General features: G+C 39.8%; 1 protein-coding gene across 1 annotated transcript in view; it reads left to right on the forward strand.

Annotated features, from left to right (window-relative positions):
* The window catches only part of rpgra (retinitis pigmentosa GTPase regulator a), an 88780-nt gene that overhangs the window by 56675 nt on the left and 8017 nt on the right, over positions 1-24088 (forward strand). The window contains exons 15-16 of the mRNA XM_048540121.2: positions 20684-20842; positions 23467-23515. Coding sequence (XP_048396078.2) covers positions 20684-20842; positions 23467-23515 — 208 coding nt within the window. The remainder of the gene's footprint in view (positions 1-20683; positions 20843-23466; positions 23516-24088) is intronic.

Genomic DNA, 24088 nt, shown 5'->3' on the forward strand with positions numbered 1-24088 from the left:
TTCTGGTCCTCTCAGTGGCTTGTGTGTGCTTTTTTTTTGGTTAGAGGAGGAGGTAGGGAGGGAAAAACTGAGGAAGTGTTTGAGGTTGGACTGTCACTTGTTCCTTTTAAGTCAATCGCCTTCCCCTCCACTCCAGACATTAGTCTAGTAAATCTTCTCTAAAGTGCTTCTGATGTATTTACTGTACATTGATGCTTTGCACAATACTTTAGATGCTGTCTCACCAGCATCCTTAATTGTTTGCTAGACCTGCATACGAACCTTTCATGATTTATGCACAAGGGCATCCAGATCCCTGTGAATTTCAGAGCTCTGTAATCTTTTACTGTTTATAAACTTTTTTCCTGTCAAAATGGACAATTTCACATTTTTCTACATTGTACTCCATTTGCCACACCTTTGTTCACTTACTTAACCTATTTATGTGGAATCATATAGAATCATAGAATCCCTACAGTTCAGTTCTTTTTGTAAATCTCCTTTTGTCCTTGTCAAAACTTTCTTTCCCATCTATCTTTGTGTCATCTGTAAATTTGGCAATGGAACCTCTGTCCCTTCATCTAAGTCATTTAAATAATTTGTAAACATTTGAGATCCTTGCACTGAATCTTATTGTACACCACTTATTACATCTTACCAACCTGAAAAAAAATATTTTTGTGTGTTTAATGCTTTATGTTAGTCACAGAGTCCTCTATCCATGTCAATATGTTACTTGCTACACCATGAGCCTTTATTTTCTACAATAACTTTTGGTGTTGTACTTTATCAAATGCCATATGTAAATCTCAGCACAGAATTTCCATTGGTAACCCTTTATCCACAGGATATGTTGCATCCTCAAAGGACTCTAAAACATTGGTTAAAAATCATTTCCTTTCCACAAAACCATGTTGTCTCTGTCCGATCAACTTAAAATTATTGAAGTGTGCTGTTTGAACAGTTCGTGTTTTCTGTCTGCTGTTCTATTTAAATAAGGGGGTTACATTCACTATCTTCCAATATAATGGGATTGTCCATGAATCAAGGGAGCTTTGGAAAACTAAATCCAGTGCATGGACTATGCTACCAGCCACTTTAAGACCCTAGGATGAAGTCCATCAGGTCCCCGGTGCTTGTCAAACCATAACTCTAATAATTTAGTCAATACCACTTCTCTGGTGATTAGAATTTTTTCTGAGTTCTTCCCTCTCTTCTGTTTCCCAATTTACCACTGTTCCTGAAATTTTACTCTCTCCTCGATGGTGAAAACTGATGCAAATCTCCCATACAATTCTTCTCTCATTTTCTACTTATAATTCTATAGTCTCACTTTCTATAAGACCAACATTTACTTTGCAACTCTTTTTTGCTTTAACTACTTATAGAAACTCTTACCTTTTGTTTTATATTTCTGACTTCCTTTATCTCATTCTGTAATCCTTCCCTTTTTATTTTCTTGGCCATTCTTTGCAGTTTTTATATTCTATCCAATCTTTTGACTTGTCACCTGTCTTTGCTCAAACAATTGCTTTTTATTTTAGTTTCACACTCATTAACGTTTCTTGTTAACCACAGATGGCAGGATCCATCCCTTGAAATTTTTTTTAGTGCATCTGCTCTGAGTACTCTGAAATATTCCCTTAGTTGTCTGCTATTGCATCTCTATTGACCCGGCCTTTACCATAATTTGCCAAATCACTTTAGCTAGCTCGGCTTTCATGCACTCGAAGTTCTCCTTATTTCAATTTTAGCCTCGGACCTGCTCCTCTCTTCCCTAACCCGAATGTAAAGTTCAAGTGCGAAGGAAGGGGCAAGAGGATCCAGGGAGACAGAGATTATTGGTACCGACACCACCATGGAGCCTTTTTGTAGAATGGAGAAAGAGAAGCAACGTCCTCCCACATCCCAGTGGCCCTATATCCTGTTGTGCTGGCCTCTGGTAGTTTTTTATGGTTTCAAAAACCCAGCACCACCACCTTTTTTTAATACTGACATCTCACAGATACCAACATACCACTCTCACGTCTCACCATCTGCCATGTCCTTCTCCTTTGTAAATATCGATGTATGTATTAAGGTCCTCACCCACTTCTTCCGGCTCCATGCACGCATTCTGTCCTGTCTCCTTTAGTAGATCTATCCTTTCCTTACCTAATGCCTTGGGATTTTGCATAATCCAGTTGGTCAAATATACTTCATGGCCCCTTTTAGCCCTCCTAATTCCTTGTTTGAGTTCTTTCCTGCTCTCTTTGTACTCTTTGATGGCCCTGCCTGTCTTCGGTTTCCTTCCATATACCTCCTTTTACTTTTTGGCTATAGAAGTAAGAATTGATAACAGTAATCAACATAGCTCAGAGAATGCTGAAGCAATTGTGTTGCTAGAAACATGGATGTGTCATTGTCATGGATGTTTCAAGAGGGTTGGAATATAAAAGCAGTGATGTGCTTCTGAGACTTTATAAAGCTCTAGTTAGGCCTCATTTAGAATACTGTGTCCAATTTTGGGCCCCACACCTCAGGAAGGACATACTGGCACTAGAGTATATCTAGCGGAGATTCACATGAATGATCCCTCGAATGGTGGGCCTAACATACGATGAACGGTTGAGGATACTGGGATTGTATTCATTGGAGTTTAGAAGGTTGAGGGGAGATCTAACAGAAACATACAAGATAATGCATGACTTAGAAAGGGTGGATGCTGGGAGGTTGTTTCCGTTAGCTGGGGAGACTAGGACCCGTGGGCACAGCCTTAAAATTAGAGGGGGTAAATTTAGAACAGGAATGAGGAGACATTTCTTCAGCCGGAGAGTGGTGAGCCTGTGGAATTCATTGCCATGGAGCGTGGTTTTGGCCGCGACGTTAAATGTCTTCAAGGCAGAGATTGATAATTCTTGATCTTGCAAGGAGTTAAGGGCTATGGGGAGAGTTTGGGTAAGTGGAGTTGAAATGCCCATGATTAAATGGCAGAGTGGATTCGATGGGCCGAATGGCCTTACTTCCACACCTATGTCTTATGCTCTTATTTGAGTATGCAACTAGTTGAGAGTTAAAATTTGTGATTCTTAGCGTCATAGCATCATAGAATATTTAACTGGCATCACAGAAATTTGTTTTCTGTCTCTCTTAAAGTAATGAAACAATTTACAGATTTAAATTATATCAGGTTTACTTAGCTTGGATGTATCTCACAGGACAATGTAAGATAAATTTAGGGCTTTTGAGGCACGGTGGCAGAGTCCCTACGTCTGAACTAGTAAGCCTAGGTTCAGATCCACTTAATTCAGAAGCATGTTGCAGCATTTCTGAACAAGTTGATAAGAAAATATTCTAGAATAAATTTTACATTGTCACAAAGTGAAAGGACTTCAAATGCACTGGCTTAAACAATGTAGAATGTAGAAGAAACAGCTGCAGCTCGGCCGGCACGGTGGCTCAGTGGTTAGCACTGCAGCCTCACAGCACCAGAGACCCGGGTTCGATTCCAGCCTTGGGCGACTGACTGTGTGGAGTTTGCACATTCTCCCCATGTCTGTGTGGGTTTCCTCCGGGTGCTCCGGTTTCCTCCCACAGTCCAAAGATGTGCAGGCTAGGTGGATCGGCCATACTAAATTGCCGGTAGTGTTCAGGGGTGTGTGGGTTATAGGGGGATGGGTCTGGGTGGGATGCTTCAAGGGGTGGTGTGGACTTGTTGGGCCAAAGGGCCTGTTCCCACACTGTAGGGAATCTAATCTAATCTAATCTATGGCGTGGATGCAGGGCACCCTATTTGAGACAACAATCTCTACCTCCTGTAGCAAGACAAAGGTTCATTAATGACATCCGTACATATAAATATATTAGGATACCAAAACATTATCTTGATGATGTTAAAAAAACTGCTATTAAAGCTGTTCTTAATTGCAAATGGAACTGTTGCCACAGTTATTTTTGAATGAACTTAAATTGTAACATTTGATATTGGAGGAATTAACTATTTATTCACACAAGATTTAATCCAATTTTTAAAATGTTTTTTCACACTTGCATATACTTCTGCACTTGTTATATTTTTAAACCATATTAATAGTTGTACAATGTATATTTTTACAGTAGAAAAATTATTTTAGATCATTCATCTGTATTTTTTCAAACTGTATTTAATTAAAGTTTATCTTGTTCAAACATATTGGAGAAATGATATTGTGGTGTACTTTAAGTCTGATCAACCCTGTAATACCTTTATACTAAGAGTGTGGTTTATTAGAAATGAATAGATAGCAACATTGACAAGGGGAGCAATTACTTGATACTTTTTGACTACAGTGGTACTAGCTTCACATTAGCGATATGAGATCCAAACTTAGCAATGCAATCCCATTATTATTTAGATGTGTAGGAGGGAAGTAATTTGGGCAGTTATACAAGGACACCATTCCTTATTTATTCTGTTTTATCAGCATTGGGATCGGGGTGTATTATGTCCATCCACTGCAGATATCATAGAATAAATGAAGAACTATGCTTCCTGATAGTCAATGCTGTGTTTGAAGCAGATGTATTAGTAGCTCAGGATCAATCATAGTAGAAGTGAGAATTGTTCTTCTTTGACACTAGTCTGGTATTTGAGAAAGCAGCACATTTTAAAAAAAACTTAAAAGAAATGTTCAGCTGGCACAGTGATCCAGGCAATATAGTACCAAGATACCACTGCAATATTAACATGGCAGCTTGCCAAAACAAACATCTGTAGGATGAACACAGGCTATGTTCCACTCTAATTTACTGACAGAAGGCTTCCAATTTTTTTTTAAACACATCTTTGAATATTTTTATATTTATTTAATTCCGCATTCACGCTATGATTGAAACAGCTTTGGTAACTGTTTTCTCCTGTTCCCTTTTTCATTAGGCATTTCTGAGATCCATGATTCTTCCTGGGACAGTATTGCAGTAAACCTTATTTGGATAGGTGTCTTGTCAGTTGTATGTGTTTTTAAAAAAAGCAAAAGATTGACTAAATATTTCAGTCCTCTATCAAAACCAATAGGGTTAGGTCAGTTTCCCTGGGTGGGCATAAAAGGAGAAAAACCTTGGTATCAAGCAAAATCTCCAGATAATTTAATGTAGTATTGCTTCTTGTATGTTTTTGAAAATTGGCATGCAGGATATTAACTGATACTATAAAATGTGTTTTATCTGTCAGTGTTTGAAGCGTTGGAGTTTCATTATCACAGGCCAGCTTCTAAATTCATCATGACACGCAGGACTAGTCTGCACAAATGTGGAATTTCTTTAGATTTATCTAGGGGATATAATTTATTTGCAAAGGTTCTGCCAAAACCAGTATCATTGGTGAATGAAGCAGACTAATTTACCACTTTTAGAAAAGTAAACCAAATCAAGGGGAGAGAAAATCCCCTGAGGCAAAGGATTTTTACATTGGCCGTAGATGGTTCTACACATAGCAACTGAAGCAATTTGGGATGAAATTCCACTTTGGCAGACACAAAATGAGACTGTTGTGAGTCAGTCGCAAATATAAAATTGTTGGATTTTCCTTTCCATTCCCATGCTGTGTATTTGTCCAGATCAACACAACATTGGACTGGATCAAATTCAAATAGCTATGTACCTGGTTTGTTGAATAGTCCATTTAGACTGTGTCTGATTTAATCCAAAAAGTCTTTGAAGTGATTTGCGGATTATTTGCAATTTCTCAGGTTTCTTCTGAAGCTATTGCACTCATTTTTATCCTGTCTTTTCACATTTTTCAAACTTGGTACTTGCCTTCTGCTCAGCCACTCATCTCAAGTTATAAAAAGAAAGGATCATCAGTTCACAGCACACTCTGCCATCAGTAGAATATTTACTGAAATGAATATATGAAAAATTGAGAGTCTGTATAATGGCAGTCTAATTCCTCCTTTCGGGACACAAGTGAGAACTAGAAGATTGAAAACTTAATGATGAAGGGAAGAATTGATGATTAATGAAGTTGATTGGTTACTTTATGGTAACAGATTAGTTCAAAACAATGAATTACAAGAAATTGCTTCAATCTGATTTGCAGCAAACTTCCACTAAACGTTCCTTCTGTTCCATTCCTTTGTTTCTCTCTAATATCAAGTGTGAGAATCTCATTTATATTTTCAGTATTGAAAAGTGTTTTCCCATAATGCGGTTTAAATAAAGACAGGGTGTCCTCTGTGCTGACATTTATCGCATACTCTTTTCTTTCAGCTGCATGCAGTTGATGCTCCTTCCTGCTCAGAACCCCATTGTCTTTCGCTAGCCAATGTTTAACTGGCACACTACACAGTTCACCTGTCCTTACTACATCCAGCTAAACACCCTCTCCACAATATCACTACTTTGTCCCCGGTGCCCACTGGATGCCCTCATATTTTCATTGTCCAGTAGGGGGACATCACATACACAAGCAATTGGACAATTCCAGAAATGAGCTTTTACTTACAGCGAGCAGAAGCAAACATAAAAAAAATAGAGGCTTAAGGTTGCCCTTAAGACCACATATTTTTCAGGCAATGATTGACGGTCTTTGACAGCAGCTTCCATCTATTGGAGCCAGGTGTCAGTCAGGTCCTGTCTGCATAGTAGTGCAAATGCAGCAAGGACAGCTTCCTCTAGCTCAGTCTTTGCATCATTCTATCATTCTCTTTGAAAGACTGCTCCAATTACTCCAATTTGGCAGCATCAATGACATCACTTCATTTCCTGCTCCAATTGTTTAAGGCACAGGACGTTAAGGTGATGTAGTGCACCCTAACTGACCTATACTGGACAGCTCTCCTCAGACCACTCCAAGCACCAGGATCACATCTTCAGAAGTCCTGGCATCTGCTTCACCATGATTCTGATTGAGCATTGAGAAGGTGGTGGTGAGCTACCTTCTTGAACCACTGATGTGGGTTGATCCACAATGCCATTGGGGAGGGAACTCCAGGATTTTGATCCAGAGACTGAAGGAATGGCGATATATTTCCAAGTTAGGAATGGTGTGCAGCTTGGAGGGGAATTTGAAGGTGATGGTGTTCCTGTTCATGGGAATGATTGACCACCATCAACCACGACCGTCTTTCTACGTGCACGGTATGACTCCAACCACAGGAGAGTTTGCTCCTTAATATCCATTGATTCCAGTTTTGCCAATGCTCCTTGATGGCACACCTGGTCAAATGCAGCATTGATGTCAAGGGCTGTCGTCCTCACCTTACCTACGGAATTCAGCTCTTCTATCCAGACTTGAACTAAGGTTGTCAAGGGCAATTGGGGACAAGCAATAAACGCTGGCCAACCAGTGACTCTCATGTCTTACAAATTTAAAAAATGTGCTTGAAAACGGTACAGGAAACTGTTAGTACTCAAAATGGCTTTTCACCATAATGTACTGTGATATATACAATATATGATTAGGACAAACTTGAAAGAGTTTGGAAAAGACTTACGAGGATGTTGCCAGCTATAGGAAGAGACTAAATAGGCTGGGCCTATTTTCCCTGGAGTGTCAGAGCCTGAAGGGTGACCTTATAGAAGTTTGTAAAATCATGAGGGGCATGGATAGTGCAAATAGATAAGGTCTTTTCCCCAGGGTGGGGAAGTCCAAAATTGGAGGGCATAGGTTAAGATGAGAGGGGAAAGATGTAAAAGGAACCTCAGGGCCACTTTTTCATAGAAGGTGGTGTGTGCAAGGCATGAGCTGCCAGAGGAAGTGTTGGGGGTTGATACAATTACAACATGTAAAAAAAATGTGGATGGCCATACAAATAGGAGTGGTTTTGAGGGATATGGGCCAAATGCTGGCAAATGGGACTAGATTTATTTTGGATATTTGGTTGGCACGGCCGAGTTGGACTGAAGGGTCTGTTTCCTTGCTGTAAACCTCTATGACTATGACTATGACTATGACTATGTGAACCAACTTGGTATTGGTTGAGTAACCAACATATTTACATCTAAAAGGGATTGATTGCTGCCCTCTGACACACTTTTCATCCCAAACTCATGGGACCTTATGAAACTTGTAATTGAATTCAGGACAGTCAGTCATTATACTACACGTTTCCATCATCCCATCAAGTTTTACAAGTGATAGGATGGTTGTGGCCAGCATTCTCCTCCTTAACTCATTGCCTGTAACATTTGTATCACTGACATGACAATGTTAGGTTTGAAAGCACCAGAGTACCTTAGATCAGCATTTGTTCTTTAAGCATGTCCTGGCTGCATGCATTACAAATGGTTGAAACCATGATTTCCAATAAAATTTAGCACTAGTTTGCAATGCACGCTTCATGTTTTGTCCCTTCACTGTCCTAGTATCTAGCAGATATGGATCCCATGCTTTTGCCCATCAAACTGGCATGACTCCACTCTCCCCGGGCAATAGCCCAGCCAATTACCAGTTGCATTTTACATCCAGTAAACAGCAAATGATGGTAGGGAATGCAACTCTCAGCACATACCATCAGTACTGGCTCTGCTTGTTTGCCAATACCACCATCCCCCACCCCCACCTCAAATCCCCAAATCCCCTTTTGCCTCACTGTACCCTTATAGCCCATTCTACCCATATGCCTTCCTCCACATTGATCTTCACCTGCAATTGTTCTCCTTGCTCCTGAAAGCTGACATTACTCTTTAATAATGCCCACATTGTCATCTATGCTCCCCCCATGGAGGCCACCCTGGTGATCACTGTCAATAGCCCCTCTACCATGCCAACCAGTACTGTTCCATGTATCCCCTAAACACCGTGAGTTTACCCCCATCACTGTCTTTCTCCCTACTTCCAAGTATGCCCCTGCTTTCCCCAGCCCCAGTTTCTGCTCTCCAACACCTTTTGACATGTCACTCTGCTGTCCCCTACTCTATCAACGATCAGCCATTGGGCCCCCAGGACTCTGACTGCTTTTGTTGTGTTGACCAGATCCCTGACCACTGTGTTTGTACCTCACTGACTGACAATGCACAAGTTTCCTGACTGCTGCTGCTGAACCTGTAGGACTGACCTTTGCCACTTGCTGATTGTATTCAGATAGTTCTTCCAACCTTGACTGGCCCAAGGTGGCGACTGACCATGGCCAAGTCACTGAACTGTGTGTGGGCTGTGCCTGTGACTGATGATACTGGTGTCCCCTTGCAGCCAAGTGTTCTGCCGCCCCTTGACTGGAGTGAGAACTAGCCCACAGCTAGTTTTGGACATGGCTGTTTGGTTGAATAAGTGTGCAGTCTGTTTGCCATGAAGACAGCTGGCCCAAGCTGTGTGTGTTAGATTGACATCATTGCATGCCCTTCATGAATGCAACCACAAGACCCCCTTGCACAATTCCCTCATGATGAGCAGACTGTGTGTCTACACAAAACAAGAAGTACTGATGGCCTTTGGTTCTGCTTGAATCACCAAAGTACTAACAGGCATGGAAAAATAAAACATGTATGGTGCAAGCATGCAAATAAGCACTAAAAGAACAAATGAACAAGCCTTTAGATGCAAACTGCTGCAATCTGTGAGCTCGGTGCCTGTCCCTGTATGCACAGTGCTCTTCAGCAGCCTTCTGTGATAGTTGGTACTGTGCTCTGCTATGGAAGTGTATCAGAGAGATGCCATTATGATCATGAAGGATTGGTGTATATCAGATGCCCATGTCCATGGACATGGGTTGTGTGTAGCTGATGCTCCTAGATTGTGCCCTGAGATATTGCTTTCTGTTAAACAACACGGAAGCGTCTCTCAGCCAGCAGTCTGCTGAATTTGCCAGGTACTTCCATGTCAAGAATTCCTGACATCTACATTATTCAGTGCGTTTGGTAAGACAGGAAGCTGAATATTGATAAACCATGTCAAGGTATTAATGAAGCATTTAGCACACTATATTTCCCTTTGTTTGGCAACTCACCAATGCCTAGAGAGAATATACCGCCCTACTTGGCAAATGCATAAAAGATGCAGCAAGTTGCTCCCAACATTGAGGTAGGCCTTGCTGAACTTCTCATCCAATTCTGTCATATATCTTGCTATTGCATACTTCACTCAGGCCCCTATGAAATTCTGTGCAAAGTCATTGTTTAGCTTCTGTGCTCGTTTCCCATAAAGTCTACCTATCCTTTGATGTCAATATTCTCCAGAAATCTAATGCTTTCTGTCTTGAACGCGTTTAGTGATTAAGCTTCTGCAGCCCTCTGGGGTACAGAATTCCAAAAATTCATCACTCTCTGAATAAGAAATTCCACATCTCAGTCTTAAGAGGCCCACCCCTTATCCTGAGATTATGTGTACAGTCACCGGCCAGGAGGAACATTTTACCTTCATTCCTCTTGTGAGGCCCAATAAGAATTTTGAAAGTTTCATTGAATTCAACTGTCCTTCTTCAAACTCTAAAGAATACAGGCCTAGTTTCCTTAACTTTCTTAATTAAACATTCTGCCATGCTAGGAATTTGTCTGGTAAAACTCGATTGCACTTTCTCTATTGCAATTATATACTTCCTTAGATAGGAGACCAAAACTTTATGCAATACTACAGGTGTTATCTTACCATGGCCCATACAATTGCAGCAAGACATCCTGATTTCTGTACTGAAATTCTCTTGCAGTGACATCCAACATTCCATTTGCCTTCCTAACTGCTTGCTGAACCTGCATCTTGAGTTTTAGTGACTCATGAACAGGGACATTTGGAAATCAACACTTTCAACATCTCTTGAAATTTAAGAAACATTCAACTGTTCTTTTTTTTCCACAAAATAGATAATTTCACATTTATTTCCATTTAACATAGAACAGAACAGTACAGCACAGTACAGGCCCTTCAGCTCATGATGTTGTGCCAAACTTTTACCCTAAACCTAAGGTCTATCTAACCTCAGTCCCCTACCTTATATGATCATCCATATGCCTATCTAATAGCCACTTAGATGCTCCTAATGAGACTGACTCCACTACCCTCTCTGGAAATGATTCCATGCCCCTACCACCCTCGAAAGAACCTATCTCCGACATCTCTCCTATATCTACCTTCACTCACTTTAAAACAATGCTCCCTTGTAATAGCTACCTTCACCCCAGGAAAAAGCCTCCGCCTGTCCATTCTATACCTCTGATCATTTTGTACACATCTGCCAAATCACCTCGCATCCTTCGTCACTCTATAGAGAGAAGCCCTACTTCTCTCAACCTTTCTTTGTAAGACCTTCCCTCCATTCCAGGCAATATCCTGGTAAATCTCCTCTGCATCTTTTCCAAAGTTTCCACATCTTTCCTGTGATGAGGCAACCAGAACTGGACACAATACTCCAGATGTGGCCGATCCAGGGTTTGTACAGCTGGAGCATAACTTCACAGCTCTTGAACTCAATCCCTTTATTAATGAAAGCTAACACACCATATGCCTCTGAACAACTCTATCCACCTGGGAGGCAGCTTTCAGGGAACTGTGGACATGAACCCAAGATCCCTCTGCTCCTCCACACTGCCAAGAATCTTTCTTTTAACCCTGTAATCTCTTTTCAAGTTTTTCCTTTCAAAATGAGTCACCTCACACTTTTCAGTGTTAAATTCCATCTGCCACTTCTCAGCCCATCTCTGCATCCTATCAATGTTGCTTTGTAACCTAGAACAGCCCTTTGCACTATCCACAACTCGACCCACCTTCGTATTATCTGCGAACGTACTAATCCATCCTTCCACTCCTACATCCAAATCATTTACAAAAATCACAAATAGAAGAGGACCCAGAGTACACCCTTGTGGTACACCACTCGTAACTGAGCTCCATGTTGAATATTTTCCGTCCATCACCACCCTTTGTTTTCTAAGTGTCAGCCAATTCTGAATCCAATCTGCCACATTTCCGTCTATCCATGCCTCCTTACCTTCTGCATGAGCCTACCAATGGGGAACCTTATCAAATTCCTTACTTAAATCCATGTATACCACATCCACTACTCTACCTTCGTCCACGTGTTTGGTCACCTCTTCAAAGAATTCAGTAAGGTTTGTGAGGCATGATCTACCCCTCACAAATCCATGCTGACTATCCCGAATCAAACTGTCTCTATCCAAGTGATCATAAATCTTATCTCTCAGAGCCCTTTCCAATAATTTTCCCACCACTGAAGTAAGACTAAGTGGCCTGTAATTTCTGGGGTTACCCCTATTCCCTTTTTAGAACAAGAGAATGACGTTTGCCACTCTCTGATCTTCCAGCACAATGTCAGTGGACAGTGAGGATGAAAAGATCACTGCCAAAGGCCCTGCGATCTCTTCCCTCGCTTCCCATAGAATCCTTGGATAAATCCCATCAGACCTGGGGGACTTACCTATTTTCAAGTTGCTCAAAATTCCTAGTACATCTTCCTTACTAACATTCACCTCCTCTAGTCTAGCAGCCTGTTTCACACTGTCCTCCCCTACAACTAGGACCCTCTCAGTTGTGAATATTGAAGAAAACTATTCATTAAGAACTTCTCCTATCTCTTTCAGTTCCGTGCACAAATTCCTTTACAATTCTTGATCAGCTCTATTCTTACTCTGGTCATTCTCTTATTCCTCACATATGTGTAAAAATATCTGGCATATTATTGCTCATTCCCTTAGCATCTTGAAATCCCCTTGAAACTGCCTTCATATAATTTTGTGTCATCCATAAATTTGAAAATATTTACAATTCATTCCCACATCAAAATAATTTGTAAATGTAAATAGCCGTAGACCATCAGGTTAAACTCACTGCCACTTGTATTTCATGAGAGAGTAGCCCTACGGTCGTCTGAGACTGTGGTGACTTCATTTACTCTGAGCTTGGATAGAGAATTTGATAACTAATAGAATGCAGAGAATTGGGATAAGGTGAGCATTTTCAGAATGGCAACCTGTAACTGTTTAAAGGAATGAGCGGTGACCTATTGAAACATACAAGATTCTTGGGGACTTGACAGGGTAGTTACACAAAGTTTATTTCTACTTAAGAGTAAGTTTCAAAACTGTGGGCATATTCTCAGAATAAGGGGTCTCTCATTTAAGACTGATGTGAGGAGAAATTTCTTCTTTCCGAGGGTAGTGAACCTGTGGCATTCTTTACCATAGAGGACTGCTGAGATTAGGTTGTTAAGTTGATTTACAGCTGAGATATACAGGCTTTTTTTATCAGCAAAGTAATCAAGGATTATAGGGAAAAGGCAGAAATGTGGAGATGAGGATTATCAGATCAGCCATGATCTCATTGAATGGCAGAGCTGACATGAATGGCTCACTGCTGCACCCATTTTCAGCTCTCTTAGACACTAGCACTTTCCCTACTACTTACGTCAAACTAACAGCCATGTAGTTCTCCATTCTGCCTCTAACTCCCTTCTTAGAGGTTACATTTGCTATATACCAACCTGCAGGAACCTTTAAAATCTGAAAGTTAACAACTATTTCTGTAGCTTTCTCCTTTAACTCTGTGATGTAACTGATCTAGGGGATTTTGTCAACTTTCAATCCAGTTAATTTTTGAAGTATTGTCTTTTTACCAGTACTAATTTTGTTTAGTTCCTCAGATTCACAAGTCACTTAGTTGCATAATAATTGTAGGAGAAGTAATCCTGTATCTTCTTCCATAACGACAGCTACAGAGTTATTGATCAATTTCCCCTCTGTTTCCCTGTTCTCCACTATAAATTCCTGTCACCACCTGTAGTTTGCCCCAGTTAATCTTTCCACACACCTAAAGATGCTTTTATAGTCTACCTTCCACCAATCCAATCAACCTGGATGCTGGATCAATTGTTAATTTTAAATCTGAGATACTTTTTTATTAAGTGAAGGTATTAAGGGATATGGGCCAAATGCAGCTACATGGAAATGACCATTGAATGGTAGAATGAAAACACAGTGCCTAACATTCATTATTATCTGGGGGCCTATAAACAGCTCCCAGCAATATCTACTGCCCCTTATTGTTTCTTAGTTGCATTCAAACTGATGCTACATCTTGAGCCCCTCTCAGTAATGTACCAAGTTCATTCCTAATTCTTATTCAAGAAGGGAGCATAGTGTAAACTAAGAAACTACTGGTTGGTCAGTTTAACCTCAGTAGTGGGGCAACAGTTCTGAAAGCAGTTCTGAGAGACAGAATTAATCTGCTTTTGACGAGACAGGGATTAAGAACAGTCAGCATGGTTTTGTTAGGGGATGTCATGTCTGACCAACTTGATTGAACTTTTCAAAGAGGTGACCAAGTGTGTAGTTGAGGGCAATGTTTTTAATGTGGTCTACCTGGACTTCAGCAAGGCTTTTGATAAAATCCTGCATGGGAGATTGATAGTAAAGGTAAGAGCCCACATGATTCAAAGAATTTTGACAAATTGGATTGAGAATTGGCTGAGTGACTCTAAGCTGGGTGTGCTTTTCAGGCTGCACGTTTGTGTCCAGTGGGATCCCACAGGAGTCGATTTTGGAGCACTTGCTGCTTGTGGTTTATTTAAATAATTTAGACTTGAATGTAGGAGGGTTGATCAGTAAGTTTGCAAACAATACAAAAATTGGTGGGTAAATAATAGTGAGGAAGACAGCTTTAAATTACAGGAGGATATAGACACGCTGGTCAGACAGACTGATCAGTGTTAATTGAAATTCAGCCCAGATAAATGTGAGATGATGCACTGGGCAGGACAAATAAAGTAAGGGAATACATGATGAATGGTGGGATCCTCGGAAGCACCGAGAAACATATGTTCATCAAAGTATTGGGACAGGTGGAGAAATTGGTTAGGAAGACTTATGGTATACTTGCCTTTGTTACTTGAGGCATAAATTTAAGATCAGGGGATTATGCTGGAATTACATAAAGTGTTGGTTAGATACAGTTCGAATATTGTGTGCAGTTCTAGAATCCATATAGGAGAGATAGCACTGGACAAGCTGCAGAGATTTACCAGGATGTTGCTTGGGCTGGTGAATTGCAGCTCTGAAGAGAGATTGAACAGACAGCTGTTTTCCTTAGAACAAAGGAGATTGAGAGGGGAAGTGATTGAGATATATAAAATTATGAGGGGCATAGATAGGGTAGACAAGAAGAAACTTCACCCCTTGGTGGAAGGATCAATGAATTGGGGCAGAAGATTTTGAAGAGTTGTGAAGAAAATCTTTTTCACTTGGAGGGTAGTGGAAATCTGGAGCTAACTGGCTGTAAGGGTGGTCCAAGCATAAGCCCTCACAACATTTAAGTATTTAGATATTCATAAGGCTAGGGATCAAGTGCTGGAAAATGAGATCAGAATGGTTAGATGAGGTAACAAGGTGTAGAGTTGAATGAACACAGTAGGCCAAGCAGCATCAGAGGAGCGGGAAAGCTGACGTTTGGGTCTGGACCCTTCTGGTTGTTTTTGACTAATATATGCAGTAGGTCAAAGGGCCTTTTTCTGTGCTGTGGATTTCAATAACTCTAAGAGTGCTACAACATCTTCCTTTCATTTTTGCTTTTCCTTCTTAAATGATGAGTATCCTTGCATTGTCAGTTCCCAATCTTGGTTACACTATAGCCACATCTTTATAATGATAATTAAATTATACCCAACGATCTATATTTGTGTCTTAAATTATCAAACATTTCGTGAATTTAACATGCATTCAGATAGATTCCTGTTAAATCTGCCTTTTTAACGTTATTCGGTATTCTGATTCAATTTTATGCTTGCCATTCCTTAATCTTTCTTCTAAATTTGCTAAGTATTTTTCTATGCCTTTACCAGTTTTGCTTCCCGCCAATCTGCATTTCCTCTTGGTGTGTTTGCCCCACCCCAAACTAGTTTAAACAGTTACCAACAGCAGCAGCACATTTCCCTGTAAGGGTATTAGTCATGATCCAGCTTAAATGTTACCTGTCAATGTTGCACATGTCTCTTTTTCCCCAGAATCGAACTCAATACCTCAGAAATTTGATGTATTCCCTCATATACCATTTCTCCAGCCACATGTTCAATAGCTTAATTCTCCTTTTTTGTATGTTCGCCAGTATGTGGGACTGCTGATCCTGAGATTACTGTATTTACTGCCTTGCTTTTTAATCCGCTTCTGAGCTCCTCGAAATCTGCTTTCAGGACCTTGTTTCCCATCTTAGCTATGCTGTTGGTACTAGCATGGATCATGATCTCTGGTTAGAGTGTCTCGCACCGACTCTGTGACATCCTGGACCTATGCACCAGCAAGGCAGCACGCACCCTGGAGTCACGTTATATAAATGCCTGTCTGTTCTCCCAATAAACAAATCTCCATCACTATTAGTGTTCCATTTCTCTTCCTCCCGTTCTGTACAGCTGAGCCAACTGCAGTACCAGGGACTTAGCTCTGACTGCACTCTACTAAGGAACAATCACCCTTGCCAACTTCCAAACTGGCACACCACTCAACAAGGTGGATCATCTTGAGGAACTCCTGCATTATCTCATGGTTCAAGTTAGCCGGCCATCTATTGCCAATCCGTCTGCGTACTTCTAACCTGTATAGGGACCATCTCCCTAAAGATGCTAACCATTATTTTAGACACAGTTGAGGTTTATTCCCTCAAAGGTACAAGATAGTCAGTTCCAACATTTTATTGCACTTTGAGAAAGAGAATTAAGATAAAGAACAAAATGAAGAAGAGAATGTATGCTTCTGACAGATGTCACGTAGAAAATACAATTGAGAATAGGCTGAATTTGGAAAAATGTACAAGGAAATAAAACCAAAGAGGGGAATTTAAGAAGAGACTGGAAGCGACCATTAAAAATAATCCCACAGTCTCCATTAGGCATGTGAGTAGTAGAATGTATAGTAGAGTAGTATGAAATGACTCATCGATCCCAAACATTTCTAATTTGCTAATCAACCTGTTATGTGGTACTGTATCAAATGCTTTTTGAAAGTCCAAATATATAACATTCCTAGCATTACCGTCATCCACTGCCTCTGTCATCTCAAAGAACTCAGTCAAATTTGTCAGACATGACCTGCCCTTGACTAAGCCATGTTGACTGTCTAGCATGAACTTATTTTTCTCTAAGTATATATTTACCACACCTCAAATTATAACCTCCATCAGTTTTCCTACTAGTGATGTCAGGCTGACAGGCCTGTAGACTCCTGAAGTTTCCAGGATGGTGATTAGCTTACAGGGCATTTTGCAGGTGGTGTTCCATGTACAGCTGCCTTTGTCTTTCTAGATGAAAGTAACTGTGCATTTTGAAGGTTCTATGCAGAGAAGATTGGTGAATTTCTGCAATGCATCATGTAAGTAATAGTGTTGCTACTATGGAGGCACTGTAGGGAGCGATTGTTGGTGGTTGTGGTGCAAATCAAGTGGGCTTGATGGTGGTAGTGTCTTCGGCAATGCGTTCATCCAGGAAAGTGGGAAGTGCTTGATTACACTCCTGATTATGACTTTTAGTCGATGGACAAATTTTGAGAAGTCAAGAGATGTGTTATACGCTGCAGGCTCCCTATCCTCTGACCTACTGTTATAGTCACAGTATTAAGAAGGCTACCTAGTTCAGTTTCTAGTCAATGATGAAGATCAGAATATTGATGGTGGCAGATTCAGTGATGGTTATACAATTGAATGTTCAGGGTAATGGTTAGATTCTCTTCTTGTTGGCGATGGTTATTGCCTGGCTGATTTGTGGTGTGAATATAATTGCATTTGAGTATGAAATGATGCAGCATCCGAGAAGCTGCAATTGGCATTGAACATTGTAAGCATCAGTGAACATCTGAAGTTCTGACATTTTAATGAAGAAGAGTCATTGAGGATGGTTCAGCCGATGACACTACCCAGGAGATTTCTTGCAGAGATGTCTTGGGGCTCAGATGGCTGACCTACAACAATGAAACTCATCTTCCTGGTAAATATGATTCCAACCAGTGGAGAGTTTTCCCCATTGACTCCAGTTTCGACAGAGCTCCTTGATGTCAAAGACTGTCACTTTCACCTCATCTCTGGAATGCAGCTGTCTTATCCAATGCTTGAACCAAGTCTGTAATGAGGAAACAGTTGAGTGACCCTAATGGAATCCAATTTAAGCATCAATGAGCAGGTCATTAATAACCAGGTGCTGTTTAACAGCACTATTGATGATCCCTTCCATCACTTTACTGCTGATCAAGAGTAGATTGATGGGACAGTAATTGGCTGGGTTGGATTGGCTTGGTTTTTGTGCTCAGGATATGCCTGTGCAATTTTCCGCATTGCTATCAGTTAAGTAAGAAATTTAAGAGTTAAAGCAAGAAGAATATTTCACTAAAATTGGGTACATGTAAAGGATATTGCTGGCAAAAGGGTTGAATATTTATTTTCAGTGTTTATGTTAAGAATTATCTAAGTTGTCTTTAGAAACTGTATATTGTTTTTCTTAATATAATAAAGGTGTTTTGTTTTGCTAAAAGTGACTACTATGGCAACCAGCTTAAACAACGATCAAAAACTCAATGCCATCCAAGACAAAGCAACTTAACTATTTGCCCTCCATGACCTTCCCTTTGCATTGATTCCCTTCACCACAAATGCAAGATGGCATCAGGGTATACAATCTACAAAGTGCACTGCAGCATCTCATCCAGACTCCCTTGACAGCAACTTTCAAACCTATGACTTCTGTCACTCAGATGCAGCTGGTGCGTGGGAACACCATTACTTGAAAGTCCTCCTCCAAGCAAACCACCATCCGGATTTGGAGCTGTATAATTGTTCCTGCACTGTCACTGTTTCAAAATCCTAAATCACATTTCCTAACAGCATTGTAGGTGTACCTAAACCCCAAAGACTGCTGAAATTTAAGAAGGTAGCTCAGCACAATGTCCTCAAGGGCAATTAGGGCAATGACCTCACCCACGACCTGAGCTACAGATCTTTGCTAAAACTTTAGGCAATTATGGGTGGTTAATAAATGCTAGTGTAGGAATGTCCATGTAGCACCATTGAGTAATCATTTTAAAGCAGTAAATCTGAAATATAAAGCGAGTCTTAATGATGGAGATGATGGCAACTATCATTGATTAATATAAAAAACCCATTGGTTCACTAATACATTTTGGGGAAAGAAACCTTTATTTGGTCTGGCCTGGAGATGACTTCAGTTTTGCAGCACTTGATGAACTCGTAACTGTGCTGTGAAATGGCCCATCATTTTGGCAATTATGTGTCGGCAAAAATTGCTTGTCACCGATACGCACATCCCATGATAGAATGAAAAAAAGTAAAAGTGAATCATTCAAAGTGGCAGTATAGTGGTTTGAGAATCACTGTATACAGTTTCAAACGTTTAGTAAACCTTAGCCTATTTACCTTCAGATTTGGAGGAAAAGGGATACTTTAATGGTTCAGAATATATAAAGCGAAGCTAAATCATCTTAAAGGAATTATTATATAGATTTTATTTGTTATTCTTGGCATCTCATGTGGATAGAGCCATTAAAGAAACAGTATTATTAAACAGAGGACTTTGATGGAAAAAAGCCAACCTCTCACTAAGAAGGTCTTGTTAAGCTTGAATTTCTTTTCAGCTTAGCTGTTTGAGACAGAATATTTGTGGTAGCGTAATGTGTAGAGTAAAAAGCTGAGTGAGTACCAGTTTGAGCTGATACTAAGATTTCGACAGTTAATTTTCCAATTAGTGATTGCATCCATTGTAATTAATTCATATTTCTATGTTTTAAAATAAGTGCCTTTGGAAGTAAAGATTATAAATAGCTGAGGTAAATGTTTAAAAAATGGCAGTGTTTATCGTATTAGAAATAATTGTAGTTTTAAATTTGATTTATCAAACCAAATATTATAATCCAGAAATGTGTTTCCCACCGACCATGGTCCCATAGTTTTTATAGGATTCCTAAAGATTTATGGTATGCAACAATAAACTTAATTACATAAACAGATATGTGGAATTTCTGTTAAGTATAGATTTATTTCTGGTAGTAGGAATACATTGTCAACTGTAATTAGCAATTTTCAAAATGGACAATTGCCTAAATGAACCATGAAAAGGTTTGACATTGCAATATTCAGTGTTCTTGCAAAGTCCAAGAAGGATTAATAAAGTAAACTAAATGTTTCCTAACAGTGTGGATGCAGTTTATTTATGTCAACAGATAATAACACTGAAGGGAAAAATGCAACCTATGTGTAAAAATATATAAGATGGTTACAATTCTGTGGCTACCGATGTCTGCCATTTGTAATGCACAGTTGGTAAACTGGTAGCAAGGTGAAATAGTAACAGAACTCTGCGAATTGGTGCTTCAGTTTATACACAGAGCTTTGCTTTACTAGCAGCTAAATTTTTATGCTTGGTGTTCATAGAGGAAATGTCTGCTTTCTAGCAACATTTTAAAAAATCACATCAGTTTTCAAAAAGTCATTTTAGCACCTCAGTTTTGCATAGGACATAATATATAAGACATTTCTCATCATGCCATTTATTACAATACTTGGCCTTAGTATATATAAGGTCAGGACTTTGCAAATTAGTTACTTGCATATTACCTAAATGAGACACTATATAAATATAAGCACATACTATTATCCATTATTCATTTAACAATTCTTTTCAAAAAAATTAACTCTAGTATATCATCATCATAGAATATTCAGCATTTTTGTTTTCTTGTAGTTTCCTTCCAATGGAAATATAATGTATATCTGAATGGAAATATATATATCAAGATAAATTATCTTTCTTTGCAGAAGGAGATTCTACAAGATGAAGAAGTTGAAGATGAGAAACATGAAAAAGAGAATAATGAAGAATTGGTTGAGAATGTGGATGAGATGGATAATGGTGAAACAATGGCAAAAGAAGAATCCAAATTTGTTAATGAAAAAGAAAATGATTTAAGTGAACAGGTTGGATATCTGATGTTCATATCCCAACTTTCTCTAGTTTACCCTAATTTGTTCAGCGAAGCTCCTATTACTTTAGCATGATGGATTTTGTAAGTTTTGCATGTGTATTACTAAATTTAAAAATCATATTTGTTTCATACTACAGAACTTGCACATTGCTGAAATGAATGATGTGTTGCTGAAGGTGTTTGTCTTGCTGAAGGTGTTTGTCTTGCACTCATCAGGACAAATGTAAGAATGCCAAATTTTAAGTGGTCACAATAATTTGTATCACAAGAGAAAAAGTTACTGATTTATTTGCAAGTGACTGGCTGAGGTATTGACATGGAGAAAACAATAGGAAACTGTAGCCTCCCTAAACTCTTAGGTAACTCAAAAAAGGCACCATGATTCAAAGTATCCCTTCTGCAGAGAATGGGTTGCTTCATCTGAATGATTGTCACTTCTAGCAACCATAAATGAACCAGAGGGTTGTTCAAATCTGATATCCAATCACAGAACCATAGTTAACAGTAGATATTTTGTTTTGGATTTTGCAAACATGGGCAGATTGAATGGTATATAGTCTCCTGATCACAAATAATCAAGGGAACGTGCTGTTTGATGCAGGTAAGTAACTGGTTGGGACATGTAGCTCATTTACCTGGCATTGCACCAATATCGAAACTTAAGCACAATATTGCTAACCTGCTGGTGGGCAGAATGTGTTTTTGGACTAAAGTCAGCAGCCTATTGTTAGTAGCTGTGTCAAGTGACTTCACTAAACTGTTGCTCAAACTTTTGAGATACTGTTGCTTTTCCAGGGTAATTTGAGATAGTCCATGAGCTCTTTTTAAGTCCAAAACTAATAGCCTTTTGTCCAATTCCGAGATTGCAATTCGAGAAAAAACAATGATCTGATCGGGATAGCAGTTGTCCTGAGGAATAACTTTGATCGTGTAGAACATGAAGCTGTCGGAATCCCAATGTGGACATCAACTGGTGAGACTAGGCTTAGACAGAAATGGTGAACCCATTATTAGATTTTTCAACCATATGCTGTATAAAGGGTGTGCGTTAGATGGCTCCATCTCAAAAGTGCATGTGAACATGAGATTGAGCATATTCATTTAAGGAGCTCCTTACACACAACTGCAAATTCAAAGATTGCAAATGAATCACCATGTTCTTGCAGCTTGCACAAAAAACATGGTTTTTGACAGAATAAGGTTGAACCTCCTACCGTGTAATATTTCTGTTATGTAGATTCAAAGAACAAAAGGTAGTTTTAGTTTCAGATATACAATTTTCCCAGAACTAAAAGGTTTTGCAAATGTGCAGCATTTAGGGAAGAACAGAACAAAAGAACTGAGGGAGAGGAGAAGCAGAAACAAATAACACAGAGGAAGAACGGAATTACCTTGCAGATGCTAATGTGGTAGTATAGAAGTGATGAAATGGTAAAAATTATGTTGCACATGCAACAAAGGGAGGCACAATTGAGAAATTGAAAAATAGAGAAGTCATTGTGAGCTGTGCGCTAGCAGTTGGTCTGTGGATGGGTAGAAATTAAAATAAATGCATGGATAAAATTAAAATTAAACCTTAACCAGCATGAAAGAAAGGAAACGTCAAGGTAGCAGTTGGACCTGAGTGGCTGAAGCCACTGTGCCAAACGAAAGTGGAGAACTATAGTAGAAATGAACAAGATAAAAATATTTATGGGCATTTAAGGGACTTTTAGATAAACACTTGAATATGCAAGGAATGGAGAAATATGGGCCAAGGGCAGGCAGAAGGGATTGGCTTCATTTGGTATCATATTCAGAACAACATGGGCTGAAGGGCCCATTCTTGTGCAGTACTGTTCACTGTTAATATCTAAGTCAGACAGATAATTAAGTCTCCATCCTGAATATTATTCAAATTGACACATCTGGCAGTGAGATTTATGACAGGAGTCACAGAAAAACAGCAGTTTTAACATGTTGTATTAGTAATGACAAGTACAGATGGGAACAATCTTCACTCAACTGGAGTTAGTAAGTTTAACAAGGCTCGTGCCAAGTGAGAATAAAAACACAGGACACATTTCAGACAAAGGCAAGTTGGAAATGGAACAGTGACTGAGGACAAGCAAAAACCTGTAATACACAGGACAGATGGTGTGTGGCCTGAAGATAAAGTAGAGTTAGAAATTGCAGAAGATAGGATTAGGTAAAGCACATATAATGAAAATGGCTAGTTTAATAATGTAGATATTTGGGGTAGTGACAAAAGACTAACAAGGAGATGTGTTTTAAAGAGAAAAGGAAGTTGGAGTAGGAGAATTTCTGGAGTTTAGTTTTGAGGTGGATGAAAGCAAGGTGGTACAAAGCAGAGGGAATGCATAAGATGGCAGAGTCTGCAGGACTTGCAGAGACAGAATTGTTGAGTGCAGAAGGAGGCCAATTCTTCCCTTAAATCGAGCAAAAAAATCCAGACCCTGGCATCTTTCTGAGTAGCATGGTTTACCTGCATATTGTGTTGAGTTGCCATTGTACATAGATAATGTATCCTACATTGATTGTTCGCTTTTATTTGACTGAAATCTTTATTTGTGAGGATGTCTTTTTTACATATTGACATTGCTTATTTTTTGCAAGGTAACATCAATTAATGAAGAAAATGAAGAATCGGAAGAAGATGAACGAGGTATGTATTTATTATGCAATCTTGATACTAGTGGCACTTCATTATAACACTAGAATCTTTGATTCTTGAATTTAAGTGAGCCATTGCCCCCACACCTCCTCCCTCACCCCTATCCCAGGCCTCAAGATGACCTTCCATATCAAGCAGATGTTCATCTGCACATCTGCCAATGTGGTATATTGTATCCATTGTACCCAGTGTGGCTTCCTCTACATTGGGAAAACCAAGTGGTGGCTTGGGGACCGCTTTGCAGAACACCTCCGCTCGGTTCGCAACAAACAACTGCACCTCCCAGTCGCGAACCATTTCAACTCCCACTCCCATTTCTCAGACAACATGTCCATTATGGGCCTCCTGCAGTGCCACAATGATGCCACCCGAAGGTTGCAAGAACAGCAACTCATATTCCGCTTGGGAGCCCTGCAGCCCAATGGTATCAATGTGGACTTCACAAGCTTCAAAATCTCCCCTTCCCCCACTACATCCCAAAACCAGCCTAGTTCTTCCCCTCACCCCACTGCATCACAAAACCAGTGTAGCTCGTCCCCTCCCCCCACTGCATCCCAAAACCAG

Source organism: Stegostoma tigrinum, chromosome 12, assembly GCF_030684315.1.
Source record: "Stegostoma tigrinum isolate sSteTig4 chromosome 12, sSteTig4.hap1, whole genome shotgun sequence".
Classification (NCBI taxonomy): domain Eukaryota; kingdom Metazoa; phylum Chordata; class Chondrichthyes; order Orectolobiformes; family Stegostomatidae; genus Stegostoma; species Stegostoma tigrinum.